The 14,251-nt window shown below is 45.7% G+C and overlaps 1 protein-coding gene across 8 annotated transcripts in view; it reads right to left on the bottom strand.

Annotated features, from left to right (window-relative positions):
* Nucleotides 1-14,251, bottom strand: part of clasp2 (cytoplasmic linker associated protein 2) — an 83,886-nt gene that overhangs the window by 10,358 nt on the left and 59,277 nt on the right. For 2 of the 8 annotated variants that reach the window (XM_036515734.1, XM_036515736.1), the window contains 10 exons: nt 13,813-13,920; nt 10,610-10,777; nt 7,305-7,412; nt 4,358-4,464; nt 3,853-3,876; nt 3,116-3,360; nt 2,867-2,930; nt 1,497-1,499; nt 415-578; nt 53-131 (listed from right to left, as the gene is read on the bottom strand). In XM_036515734.1, coding sequence (XP_036371627.1) covers nt 53-131; nt 415-578; nt 1,497-1,499; nt 2,867-2,930; nt 3,116-3,360; nt 3,853-3,876; nt 4,358-4,464; nt 7,305-7,412; nt 10,610-10,777; nt 13,813-13,920 — 1,070 coding nt within the window. Of the gene's footprint in view, nt 1-52; nt 132-414; nt 579-1,496; nt 1,500-2,223; nt 2,302-2,866; nt 2,931-3,115; nt 3,361-3,852; nt 3,877-4,357; nt 4,465-5,898; nt 5,962-7,304; nt 7,413-9,460; nt 9,506-10,609; nt 10,778-12,695; nt 12,723-13,592; nt 13,620-13,812; nt 13,921-14,251 lie in introns of all 8 variants that reach the window. The other 6 variants (XM_036515729.1, XM_036515730.1, XM_036515732.1 and 3 more) reach the window with 6 other exon arrangements.

Raw genomic sequence — 14,251 nt, 5'->3', positions numbered from 1 at the left:
GGATATTGCTCAGAGTGCATGTGACGAGGGGGAGGTCCCTGACCGTATGTACCTTCAGGTTGGGTGTCTGTGTCTGGTCAACTGTAAACCTCATCAGGATGGCAAACTGCAGATCATTGGGGAAGGACTCCCTGCCATGGAGGAGAAGGAGAGATATTAATTGTGACATCACTTCCACAGATCACCTCATCACAAACAACCAACACTGTGACATCACTTCCGTGGGTCTGCTTATGGGCTACAGTGCTTAAAACCTTGAGATGGTAATGTCTATGAACTACACAGGGTTTTCATCTGACACTGACAGAATGTCACAGCCATTATTCTCCGAATACTTCATCTGCCCCTCTCCTCGCTCACACGCTCTCACACGCTCACACACACACACACACACACACGCTCACACACACACACCTGGTGACATCCAGGGCTTTCTGGACCTTGGCCTGGACAGAGCCCAGCAGGTCAGCGCCCATCTTCTTCAGCAGCTGGGTGAGCAGGACAAACAGCCAGTCCTGAAGGTCGTCCTTGTGAACGTGAATGAAGTCCACCAGCGTCTCCAGGAACATGCTGAACACCTGTGGGAGAGCGGGCGGGACAGCGCACCTGTGACTTAGGCAGCAGGTGAAAGCTGCCCCCCAAACCCACAAAAAAAGACACCATGCCCGCAGAGATGCGGAGAGAGAAGCCAGTATGGCTCCGAAAGTCCCGATAAGCTTAGACCACCCCTCATTCCCAAACCACCGTAACTGCGCAGTACTGTGCAGAGACTCCTGAGCGCAGGAGTGTTTATGCTTGAAAAACCACAACAAGTAATGCAGATAAGATATCATAATGTTTGGTGAGAATACCAGAGCACTGCCAATTGGACAGTGTGTACACTACAACGAAAGTAACGTGAGCAATTCAAATTAAAAGGAAAGCACAAATAAATAAAATAAATCTAAAATCTCAAATTTCAACTGTGACTGGCACTATCTGCAAAAAGCCCAGTGCCAAACAAAAATACCACCAAAAAAAAAAAAAACAAAAACTTAGAGTAGGAATGTTTAGTATTTTTTGCATCGCTGCATTTTGATGGAAATCCCAATGTTACGTGCAAAAAACAAACCAAGCATTAAATGCAAATGCAGCATTGACTCTGTCCTTCCCTCATCTGTCCCTCAAACGCTGTTAAATTTCAAAGGAAAAGAAAGAAACATGGTTCTGGATCGACTTGCTAACAATTTAAAAACCTGTAAGCAAACAGAGTCAAGGACATGCTACTGTTTTTTCTGACATAAGCCTACACTTTGCTTACTTGGGGTGTGCGCCCTCTACTGTCAGTTTGGGAAACTACATCAACATTGGCTATGTATGCTCATTTACACTGTCACTTTTTTAAAATGGTTTTAACAAATTAAAACAGGCTTAACCGTTAGAGTTAAATTGTGCAGAATAGATGAATTTCACATTAATGAAAATGGAAGATTCCAACAATGTAACGAACAACTTACTCTCTATAGAGTTCCACAACAGGAAAGGACCATGCAAAAAAAGAGAGACAAGTAGACCAATTAGTTTGACAGACCTGTGACAGCAAAAGTCAAAAGCACAGCACAACTTATTCTGCAAGTGGGAGAGGACTACAAAAACTGCTCATAAAATGTGCAGACATTGTGGACTCACTGGATATTAAACATGACAGTGCTTGCTGCTACACTTTGCTGCTGTTTGAAACTGATCCACTGCAGATAGATTCACCGTCCCAAAACCATCGGAGCAAATGGCGAGCAGTATTAACCCTTTGACCTTTCCTGTCCTTTTATGGATGCATTGGCAACTATTCATGCAGCCCACAGGGTTTCACTGCCTGCATATAACTAATATCATATATCCGATATGTTGACATTTCAACAGGAAACAAAACCAACATTTATTGAATATTACATGATGAAGTAGGTAAAGTGAAGTAAAGAGGGTTTAAGAAATGTACATACTCAGTCATATCATATTCCTTTCAGGTACCCTTGGTGAGACACTGTTTGAGAGTCACATTGGCTGATAGGGGAAGTACAGTAAATGTGTTGTTTCAATCTAAAACAATGGAACATTCTACCAGTCTTAAGAGGCGGATATGGAGATGAAAGAGAAGTGGACACTGAGCACAGAGACAGAGGGGGGGGGGACAGTGAGAGGAGGAGAGAGACAGGAGAGAGAAGGTGACGGCACATGAAATGGTACCTTAAACGAGGCTGAGCTTATACCGGATTCTGCCGAGCCATAGCACCTGCTCGAGAGTTCGCCACGCCCAACGTCTCGCTGAAAGTCAAATTTGTCACCGTTCATTGGCAGCTTTTCAACATGGCCATTTTCACACATCAAGGCGGAAGAAAAAAAAAAAAAAAACAACGGCAGCAAGAGGTGATCAGACACTGAAAAGATTACCGCGGTCATTGTCGTGTGCAAAGGGCAAATCCGGTGAGTGGGTGAAAGAGGCAATCAATCACGTGGTGGGTTAGTAAATTCAGCTGCAGGATTTGTATCAGTGTGACGATCGGGGGGGGCCGATTGCTCAGATTCCTCGCCAAACAAGCGGGCTGCCTCCATGCATGCGATTAGCGCGCACTCAGGCTGTTAATGTGTGATTGGTGCACCCCCCAGTGCGTGCCCTGTTAGACCACCCAGTCCAACCGGTGAGAGACACAGCTCTGTTGTGGTGTCGGTGGTGCTCTCTGGCTCAGCGGTTCCCGGGTCCGTTATTTTCGGCAGAATCCGGTATACAATCAATGAGTGGGTGATTAGGGGAGAGGAGGTGGGGTCAAGGTATGGTTGGGATGGGGCGGGGTCAGTGCAGGGAGGGGGCGGGCCGCATGCAGGGACCTACCTTACTGTGCGGGTCGGCGAACATCCTGGTGAAGATCTCGCAGAGTCTCTTCAGCTCCACTCGGCTGTTGGGGATATCGTTTTGTGATTGGCTACCTTAGCATCTCTATGCATGTGATTGGCTACCCGAGTGTCTCTATGCACTGTGATTAGCTACCCAAGCATCTCTATACACCATGATTGGCTAACCGGGCATATCTATGCACCGTGATTGGCTACCCGAGCATCTCTATACACCGCGATTGGCTACCTGAGGGTCCTCTGGCTCTTGAACATGCTCTGCAGGCCCATGAGGCCCTCCTTCCTCTCGGACCAGTTGGAGCTGGCGCAGCGGTTCAGCACCTCGGCCACGTCCTCCGTCTGCCGCATGTAGGTGGGGATGCTGCCGTTGCGCGAGCTGTACGAGCGCTCCGAGCAGGCGCTGGACGCGTCACTGTTGGCGTCGTCGTCCGAGTACATCCCGTACGTGTCGTACCGCCGTCGGAGAGGCTTCTTCTGCGCTCGGGGAGAGGAGGGGAGGGAGGGGGGGCGGAGCAAAGGGTGAGGAAGAAGTACCTGTCTTTCTCTTTTCCAAGCTTTAGTTTTACCACAGTAGCGAAAACAACTATCTTGCAAGCTATGTATTTGTCATACTAGTGTGCCCACATGTGGGAAATGAGAATAAAAGAAACAATATGACATTTCCCTGCCCCATTAAGATTGACTGCTGTCTACAAACAGCAACACTTGGAAGGCTGTCAACTATCTGTGGCTTTGCAACAGTGGGTGAAAACAATGACCCATATCTGTTCTCTTATCTCCTAAACCTACGGCTGCAGACAGACTTCCAGAACTTCCAGAATGCAAACACGCTGGTGCTGACACACTAATCTGATTGGCTGTGCTAGTGACACTACGCCAACAGTCCCAAGCCAGCAGGGAAGGTGACAGGGTAAATTCATTTTCAGAAAAAGAGCCAGAATAAGCAGATAAGAGAAAGTAGTCTACCTTGCTCCTCGTGTCTCCTAACAGCTGAGAGCATTAAGAGACAAAATGAATAATGCGTAAATAGTTAACGGGATGAGAGGGAGAAAGAGTCAGAGAGAACACAAACAACAGCAACAGAGAGAAGCGGCAATGAAGTGTTATACCGTGATATCATATTATGATCCCTTATGAACAAGCTGTTGCACTCAATGAAGTACAATTGAATTGGAGTTGGACACTCGTTAGTGGTATGATTATGAGAAGCATTAGGAATGTATGTGACTCTGTATGGAGCATTAGGGGTGTGTGTAGGTGTGTGTGCAGCAGTGTGGGGAGCGCTGGGAATGTGTGCGGGTGTGTGAGCAGTGTTATGAGTGTGTGTAACAGTGTGGTGTGCATTAGAAGTTTGAGACTGTGAATGGAGTGTCTGGAGTGTCTGTGACTGCATGAGGAGCATTAGGGGTGTGCGTAGGTGTACATGGAGAATTAGGTGTGCATGTCGGGGCGGGTTGGTGTCACACAGTACCAGTGCATCGGCCACAGCCTCCTCCACGTCCGAGCCCGTGTTGAGGACCCGCATGGCGCTGACCGAGGAAGAGAGGCGGCTGGACTGACTGATCCCCAACCCAGAGCCTGAAAACACAGAGGAGAACAGGTCAGGTACACACGCACATAAACACACACCAATACCGACAGAGAGAGCTACAGCTACGCATACACACACAAACACACACCGATACCGACAGAGAGAGCTACAGCTACGCATACACACACAAACACACACCGATACCGACAGAGAGAGCTACAGCTACGCATACACACACAAACACACACCGATACTGACAGAGAGAGCTAAAGACACACAAATGCACACTAATACTGACAGAGAGAGCTACAGATACACAAATGCACACTAATACTGACAGAGAGAGCTACAGATACACAAATGCACACTAATACTGACAGAGAGAGCTAAAGATACACATACACACACCGATACTGACAGAGAGAACAACAGACACACAGACAGACAGGCAGGAGAGAGACACAGTACAAACACTCAGACAGATACACACAGTTACGCCATGATGTCTGTATGTCAGGCCAGGCCAGTAAAAGTCACAAGCTGTACTTTTATACATTTACTTTTTAAATGTACTTTTCAAAGACAAAGGCAAAGACAAGGTCCGCGATATAATAAACCATGGCAATACCGTCACACCAGATTCTGGGATTGGCACCTGTGACTTAACAGCATAACTCATGTCGGCACCAAATGAAACACACGTTCCCTCATTATCCAGGTTCCCAATTACACATTCACAAATAACCTTCTACAAATGTCAAGACAAGCCCATGGCTTGCAGTTTCCCCTTTTTTGCCTTGCATTTCTAGAGACATACGTGTGAACTGTCTTTATCTGAGAGGAAACGCTGGCACTGCACCGGCACACCTGATGTACTGCTATGAAAAATGGCTTACCCCTGACACGCAGACACAATGGCTATAGAAGACACCAGTCACAGTCCCCCACATGGTAAAAACACAACGCATTTACACAGACAAAACACAGGTACAGAGAACCACATTGTTTCATGACAAGTAGAATGGTGACAAAATGTAACAATTATCATGGGAAATCAAAGGATCGATTAAATAAGGGAAAATGGGGGAAGCAAAACTTGGCACATCAGTGACACGTTCACACAAAGAAACGGCAGGTAAATGTACAGGCTGCAGAAAACTACAAATGGCCACAGCATGCTTCTCTAATTCATAATGCATGCTCTAGGTTCCACGGGTTTGCACACTTGTGTCTTTCTGCAGCAGCAAACACAGATGAGAGGATGGCGATACGTAAAAATATCAAAATGTAAAATAATAATAATTAAAAAAAATTTACACAATTTCGACATAAATTGACGGAGTAAGACTTTTAAAAAGGTGAACGAGACACCAAAAAAGATGTAAAACACAGGAGGCCCAGGGGAAAAAAAAAAAACATTCTAAAAATTGGTGACACATGAAACAGAGAGTTGACGTGGGGTGAAGAAGTTCAGCCTTCACCTGCAGGCCCAAAAACATCCGAGGTGTGGAGGGCCCCTGTGGACCTGGAGTAATGTCGAGGTGCTGGAATGCAGAACCACACAAAGAGCCCTGAGCCGTTAGCGGGGGACGGGGTGGGGTGGGGGGTGGGGGGTTTAGGTATGGGCTGGGTGGAAGGACCAGAACCATGCAAGAGCACTACCCAAGCAGATAATATAGTACAGTACCCTTTTGTATGCTATATATAGAGCCTATAGCTGAGTGCAGCACTCATATACTGTGTACAGAGACTATGGTGCATGGTAATCAAACATGAAAGAAACCGTAGAACTGATTTTCCTGCTCCTAATAAGCACACCCAATGAGGGAAATCAGAACCCTTGTGGTCAATTTCAATGTGATATGAAAAAATTAAGAACTGTCAGACATGCGAGCATCACAGATCCCTGGGGTTTTATTCAAGACGACCCTCATGCAGCGTTACCACAATCCGAGGCTCATAAGCAACGTTCTCTTAATGCTCCTGCAATGTTGCACCAATGCAGTGCAATCTTTTTACGGTTGCTAGCAACATCCTTTAACGAATACACTTTAAAGACTGCAGCAACAGCATAAACGTGCAGTGGGACTCGATGTTCCAGGTCAAATGATTGCTGCCCTTGAAAATAGCAGCAACATTACATGGGTCAGCACCGGTTCATTTGAATCAATGGCTGGCGGAGCTCACGATCCGTCGAGCATTGATTTCAACAGGAAAAACTGCCTGGCGAAGTGAAGCTTGCCTGGGTATAGTGCCAGCTCTTAATCACTATGCCTCGGTATAGCCGTTTATGGCAAAATGGTTTGCCAAGTCAACATTAAGTCTGATGTGGCAGCTGGTGTACATATTTTCTTACGCAAACTACAGACCTTGCAAGCTTTTTGCCTTTGAAATGTGGAGCTCAATCCACTGCACTAACACATTCTGTTTTATTCTTGAATCACCCCAAATTATCCCCTGCATCCATCACAGAATGCGCAGGAGCTGCAATGCGGTTGAAGCATTTTTGTTTGATAAAAATCAAATACAGTACCAGCAAGCCCGAGCGTTTCAAACCGCTGTTGCCCTTATACTGCCATGGCAAACCACTTAGACTGAACACAGTCTGATTTCATAATCATTTCTGGGAATGCAGATATCCAGTGATTGTTGGGGAGGTTGAATACAGAAAGAGGGAACTGCACAGGAATTTCCAGCAATGCTAAAATGCTGCTAAAACTAGACAGCATCCCATGGTGAACGATAAACACATAATGAATGCGGAATGCACCGGGGACGGTGCGGATCTAGTCTGGGGAGACGAGCTTTGGGGGGGGGGGGGGGGGAGGCTAGAGGTAGAGCCATGCAGAGTGGGCGGCTGACTGAGGGGGGGACTCGTTTCACTTACCCAGGGACTGGAAGGAGCGAACAGGGCTCGTGTCCCTGCTGCTCTCGCGGCTGGCCTCCCGACTGCATCCCTGACTCACACTAGGCCGAGGGATTCGGCTCCCCCTCGCTAGCAGTAGTCAGAGACACGAGAGGGGGCAGAGAGTGGCGGCAAAGACAGCCAAAACACAGAGAGAGAGAGAGAGAGAGAGAGAGAAAAGAGAGGAAAAGAACAGTCATAAGATTCACTCACTGAACAGGTAAAAAGACAAATTTAAACCCCAACAGCGATGCTTCCTTTTCTCTAGCACCAAGACAGTACAAATAAAGAGGTAGGGTTCCAAATACAGAGCCATGGGGAACTCCCAGGAATGAATGAATGGGATATTGACTTTGGGAGAGAGAGCAGATCTGCTGGGGTGAGGAAAAGACATAAACGAGACAGTTATGAGATCAGGAAAATTTCTGATAAGACACTACAGAGTATGACAAGAGTCGTCCTCCTGTGAATCTGTGCTATTTTTGACGTCATTGTTTAATTTCAACAAAGACAGGGTTCTGAAAGAAAGAGGACAAACAATAGGAGACATGACAAACAACAATGACTAATGAGATAGAAGGGCTGAAATAGAAAAGTGAGGAGTTATGAGTGAAGACAAAGTAGCGGGTAGGACGTTTGTTCTAATCCAAAAGAGGCCTGACGGTTCAGCGAAGCAGAGTACTTCATAGACTTAATTTTTCCAGTATGCTGCATTTCCCACACGTTGAGCATGCAATTAGTTAGAACTTTAACACTTGAGGACAGAACAGAAACTATGCAACAGGTGACAGCTGTCCTGTCATGACACACTCCATTTCACAATAAAACACAATTCTATGCATGCCTTTTTAATGCAAAATGACAAAATGCATATATTTTGATTGCTGAGGATTAGGCATTAATTTTACATCTTCCTATAACTGCTGCAGGTTTACGTAGGATTCTTTAAGACACGCTTCTCTTTCACATTTCTTTGACAATCTTCTCCAAATGAAATGACCAAGAATGTGAGAACAGTCCCCAGGATCTTGGGTTACACACACCCAGAGCTATGGGAGTGGTCACTCCATAATTGGCATATAAAACAAGATAAACAGTGTCCAACAGTTTCTTACAGGTTTTCTCACAGAAACCCAATGGTAAATGTCCTGATTAAACTTTGACACATTCACCCCCAGACCACACCCTCACCCTGATCCCTGAATTGACCTTGAAAATTAATATAAAAATTATACTGAATTCCCTATTGATAAAGCCTAGCAGATCTAATAGATTAACTTCTCATTGAAAACAAGGTGAACTTGCACAATGCCACATCTCCCCCTTCACTTCAGAGAAGGAAACCTTCCTCCCCTTACTGTATATACCCACAAAGTCTTCCATTACAACTGCATGATGACTGTCTATTTCTGCAAACACATCTGTCTGGAGAAACACCCTCAGTAAGTACCAAAAATGCCACTTCACCCACATTGTCTAAAGCTTAGGTAAGCCTGTGAAAAAACACCCACATTTTAGGGAGGTGAAACAATAACTGAGATGAAAATGCATACTTCAATTGCAATTTTATAAATGTACATGTTATTACTCATCTTTACAACAGTAGGGATCCTCACTTTAACATAAACATAGAGCATCCATGTTTTTCTATCAATATGGAATTCTTTCTCTGTTTTGTGACCAAGTCTGCAGTAACTGAAGTCCCATATAAACCCAAAAATGCATTTCAAATTCGAATACAGAGAAATGGCCCAATCTACGCCACCATGGTTGCTGGGGACTGGAGCATAAACGCTAAAGGGATCACTGTCTGTTTCAACAGGAACCTTACAAAATAGCATTCTCCTGTAAAACTTCACATTCTCTGACTTCCTGGAGTGAACAATATCGAGTTATTATACTTTACGAGCACAAACTGAGAAAGCAATCGGAGACCTCTCTGTTCCTGAGATAATCTGGTGCACTTCATCTGCATGCCAAATAAAGCAGAAGGTAAGGAAACAAGACAACTGAGGTTTTTTTTTTTTGAGGTTCAGTGCCCCGTTAACTTCACAAATAATGGCTGCGCAGCAGTTTTGAGTTCAGACACAGCTCTCCAAATCTGTGGGCTGCTGTAGGAGTACTGAAGCTGATCTTACCTCCTCTACTCACGTCACTGTAGATCTGACTGTAGGTTGAAGGAGCTTTATGTTAAAAAAAAAAAAATAAAGCACAAGGCTCAGTTAGAAAACTTACTTTTGAGCACTGATTCCAATTACTTCAAATATACATACATAAAGCAGAAATGAGGGGGACACAGTATTGCAATGCAGATTTTAGACCCAGGGAATCTATAAAACTCATAAATTGAGGATCACTTATTTTAACCAGTAGCACTGGTGAAAAGTAAGTCTTTGGTTGGCCATGTACCGGAGTCATACATGAATTCATGGCCACGCAAAGACTATTTCTGAGTTTTTTTGACTGCCTAAATGGGTTGGCTATACCTAGAGAAGACGCAGATGTTAGATGAGCCAGTACAAAAATCAAAGCAGCCTGAAATGAAGGGGTGACCATGCAGCCATACAAGAGAGTCAACGATGCTGACGAGCATCTTGCAGCAGAAAGCTCCACATTTCTAATGGCAAAACAAGGGAAGGTGGGGGGCCAGCAAACAGTTTCAGCTCTGTTCGGGGCCTGGTAAGTTCAAGACTTTGACACATGAAAGCAAACCCAACAGGCAGCAGCCACACCTGACCAATGACACCTGTGATACCAGGTTAGTAACCTGCGGATGGGTGGATCAACGTCTTTTATCCTTATTATTCCTTTTATCAAGAGGGTTTGTGTAAGATTCAAAACATGCTCTGACAGGAGGTTATACAGTACTAGCCTTGCAGCTAGACAATTCAGCTGCAGTCACAAAGCACTCATCGCTTAACATCAGTGAAGGGCTCAGCTGCGGAAGCAATGAAACAGCTCTGCAAATAAGCCAAATGAAAACACACAACAAGCACTGGGGCAAAAAACAAATGAGTTTGTCTTGCTTTAAAAGCAGAAAAAAAAATGAAACAAAACTCATTGGCCAACGCACTCATGGAGAGCGGCTGACTGATCCATGAGGAGCAGGGCGGGGCTTGGGCAGGACAGAACGGAGAAGGCCCACACAGGCCGGGCGAAGCGTAGCAGACACTGAAGCAGCGGCACAGGGCTGGGGCGGGTGGAGCTCCAGACAGGCAATGTCGGGGATAAGAGCAGGCACGGGCCAAGGTATGAACCGGGCGTATCTGAGGGGGGCGGGTTCTTACCTACGGAGAGCCGGGTGGGGCTGGAGTCGCGGCTGCAGCCCTGGCTGCGCGGGATCCGGCTGCGCCTCTGGGAGCTGGGCCCCGCCAGCACCCGCTGGGCCCCCGTGTTCACCGTGCTGAGGGCCGTGCTGGCCAGGACCCGGCCGGGGGAACCTGACCGGCTGCCCGCTGCGGAGGACGGACAGGAGAGCGGGTCAGAACGGGGCGGGAGGGGCGTCGGAAAAACACACACAGCGCTGCTCTATGCGTGGAGGGGGAATGGTGTGCAGCACTGTGGTGCAAACTGGGATTCGACAAATATTCACATGTGCAAATGGGTAAAATGTCAGATGTGAGCTATGATGGCTGTCCTGGACGAGTCGTCTGTCAAACTAATAAACACACAGAAATATTCTGATTGAAACTATGTCCATCACTACACTGATCGTCTCGCGTAGCACATTTGATATATGCGCTAAGAGGGCTTCTAAAATTTTTCTGGATAATATGTCAGTGTCGAATTGCCCATAAAGTGTTTTACATCAGTGCATTTTCAGGAGCTTGGCTGCAACAAATGCACTATGTACCAGCTGAAAACTTCTCATGCACCTTCAGAATCATCAGAAAATTAGATTCCACAAAAAGTTTCTCCTTGACCAAAATGGACTCAAAGAATATTCGAGAAACTGAACAAGCTTATTCGACGTTACATTTTTAACCAATGTGCAGAAAAATGAAACATTTATTTGCCATGTTTTTACCAAATGTAAAAGATTACGAAATATCTAAAACACATAGAAACACACAGACAACATCCTAATACATGAAACACATACTGACAGTGTGGAGAGGAACGATACAGGTTGACAATCCTTCAGTAACCCCCCCCCCGGCTGTGACATCACAATGCTGTGGGAAACGCAGCCAATCAGGAGAGGAGTTCATTTTGTCTGCAGTAGCACAGCATTTAGCGACAGGAGCCTGAGCAGGGAGGTTTCACCAAGGATATCACAATGTGCCCTTAATTCTAATGTGATTAACACGTGAATCTACTACTAGGACATTACAAGACGTGGGCAAATGGGTGAATGTGCTTCAGTGCTGGCCGGACCCTCTGCTTCAGCATGCTGGCTTGTGCTCGCACACAGGGGGAGTTTTGACCCATCTGCAACCTCTGCAACCCCCATGAGCTCCCTGGTGATCTACATCTGCCCTTCAACTGACGAACTGTTTGTTTCTAAATTTTCCATTCATAGCAGCTGATTGATTTGACCTCACGGAATACCCTTACAGTGGTGACAGCCTTTTATCCATAGTTGCTCTCAAAACCGTGTGGCAACTTAAATGGGGCAACTTAAACAGCCTAAAAAAATTCCTCTGCTCTTCCAAAGAGCTCACAGCGCCATTGTCGTGCACATTCTAAAGAAGCTTCCAGTATTGCCAGACTGGCAGCTCTTTCATGTTTCCATCTGGTTGCCTTTTACATAACATCTCTTTTGAATGCCAGAGAAATAAACAGCAGAATCCAATGATATGCAGCTGAAGAATTCCATTACAAAACCAAAATACCTTAGTTGTCTGACACAGACAGCCGTTGTTTGACCTAGGCATTATGAAGCAAATATTTTACTTTTTCAAACCCCTGTGTTTTCGTTTTGGAAATCTTCAGTTCCTGTAGAAGGGAGGTTTTACATAGTGCCCTACTTAAATACTGTCCTCACTAAGTAAGTTGCACAAAATTAAACCTCTTTTAACACCCACCACACTTGAACCGCACCAATAGTTCTCCAGGGGGAACAGGAAAAAAAAAAATCAAGACCCAGATAAAGCGAGAAAATAAATGGCAGAGAATAATTGCCTCAATGAAATAATGGGGCAGAATTTAGCAACAAAACAGCGGCAGTCAAATGCAATGGAAGGAAAAGCGCTTCCAGCATGCTGTACGCAGAGAGAGGCACAAGCTGGGAGTCAAAATATAGTCCCCCCTCCCCCAAAATGAGCACCATCCTTACCCGGAGAGGAGTTAATGAGGTGAATATGGAGAGGATAGTGAGGGGACACAGGGTGATGCGTAACGGACACACAGGAAAGATTAGGAGACGCTTACCACCAGCTGGGGTAGCAGACTGAGATCCTGAGAGAGGTGGGAGGGTGCAGGTAGGAGGGTGTCAGTAGAGTGGGAGGGGCGAGCAGGCAGAGCATATTAATATAAATGAATGACATGGGATTTAGGTTTAACACAAACTTCACACACAGTTCTGCTCAGCTAAAGATGACAGGGCTTTCAGCTTGGGTCACAACGAAAAGTTCAGACAAAATCAAAGCACATGATAGGAAAAAGACAGCGCTGATCCTTTTACTGGGGTATGGGGGGAGAGAAGCTGGAAGGCTGAAGCTGGGCATTCTGGGATTGCTGGCATACAGAAGAAGCAAAGCTTAAATGGTTACACTGGATGAAGGACAGAAAAATGTCAGTGATATGTCTGCTCCAAGCCACAACATATGCACATATACGCACACACTGCACTGTACAGGACTCTGCAGTAGCTGGAGAAGACAAATTGGTCAGTCAACAACACAATCGCCGAACACCACTATACTTCAGAGGACATGTGGATGGAGAAAGAGTTTCATCTGTTCCATGGTGACAGATAAGGCCAACTTCTTTATGACGCTTTAGTGTGAACCAGCTGTTTCCACTGATCAGGCTGCAGTCTGCCTAACTGTGCCTGTCAATGTCGCTCACCACTAGAGGAAGTGGAACTCCTTCCTTGACAAAGGCAGATTTAATCCAGACACATGGGGAGACATGGCTGCCACACACATCTCAATATGAATATTAATAAAGCATGCAAAGAATAAAACACAGCTGACCACGAAAAATGAATGGCACAGCAAAAGAGCCCGCCACACCACTTCAAAAAAAAAAAACAAAACAAAAAAAAAAAAAAAACACGCAGACACATGCACACACTCACACACCAGCACGTCTGAGGTAAAATACCTGGCGTGCAATCAGAATCTTCTGAACCTACAGGAGCCAAAAATTAAAAAAAAAAAAAAAAATAGAGAAGGAAACAGAAAAAGAATCGGTGCGATCGTACCGTCAGGTCCGCACAGTGACCATTCAGAACGACATTAAAGAGCTCAGGAAACATATTGTTAGGATACCACGTACACTCAGAGCAGGGAGACGGTGTGGTGTGGTGCGGTGCGGTACCTACGTTGGGACTGGGAGACCATTTTCGTTCGGCTGCGACCTCTGGAGTCCACCTGAACGCTGGCGCCGCCCCCGGAAACCGTGGACAGAGTCTGCTTGGTGCGCAGGCGGCCTGTAGGGAAACAACAAGGAACCAGGCACGTCAGCTCCCAAAACGTCCTGCAGGTGGCGCCAGTTACCATCTGCATCAACAGCTAACCTCCTCTATGAGGTGGAAAATGTGGGAGACAAAAGAGAGAGTATGCAGAAAATATAAAGTTAAATAGAATATAGTAGATATGGATCCACAGAAAGACAGACAATAACTTCCTTACTAGAGGGAAAGAAAACCTTACAATTGATGAATAGCCTGTATCTATCCTGTATTCATATATTATAGCCATTGATTCCACTGTATATGGCAATCGGGCCATAACTCATAACATCTTTGAAAAACAAACAAA

Source organism: Megalops cyprinoides, chromosome 21, assembly GCF_013368585.1.
Source record: "Megalops cyprinoides isolate fMegCyp1 chromosome 21, fMegCyp1.pri, whole genome shotgun sequence".
Classification (NCBI taxonomy): Eukaryota; Metazoa; Chordata; class Actinopteri; order Elopiformes; family Megalopidae; genus Megalops; species Megalops cyprinoides.
Note: the sequence above shows the minus strand (reverse complement) of the source record. Positions and strands in the feature narration are given on the sequence as shown.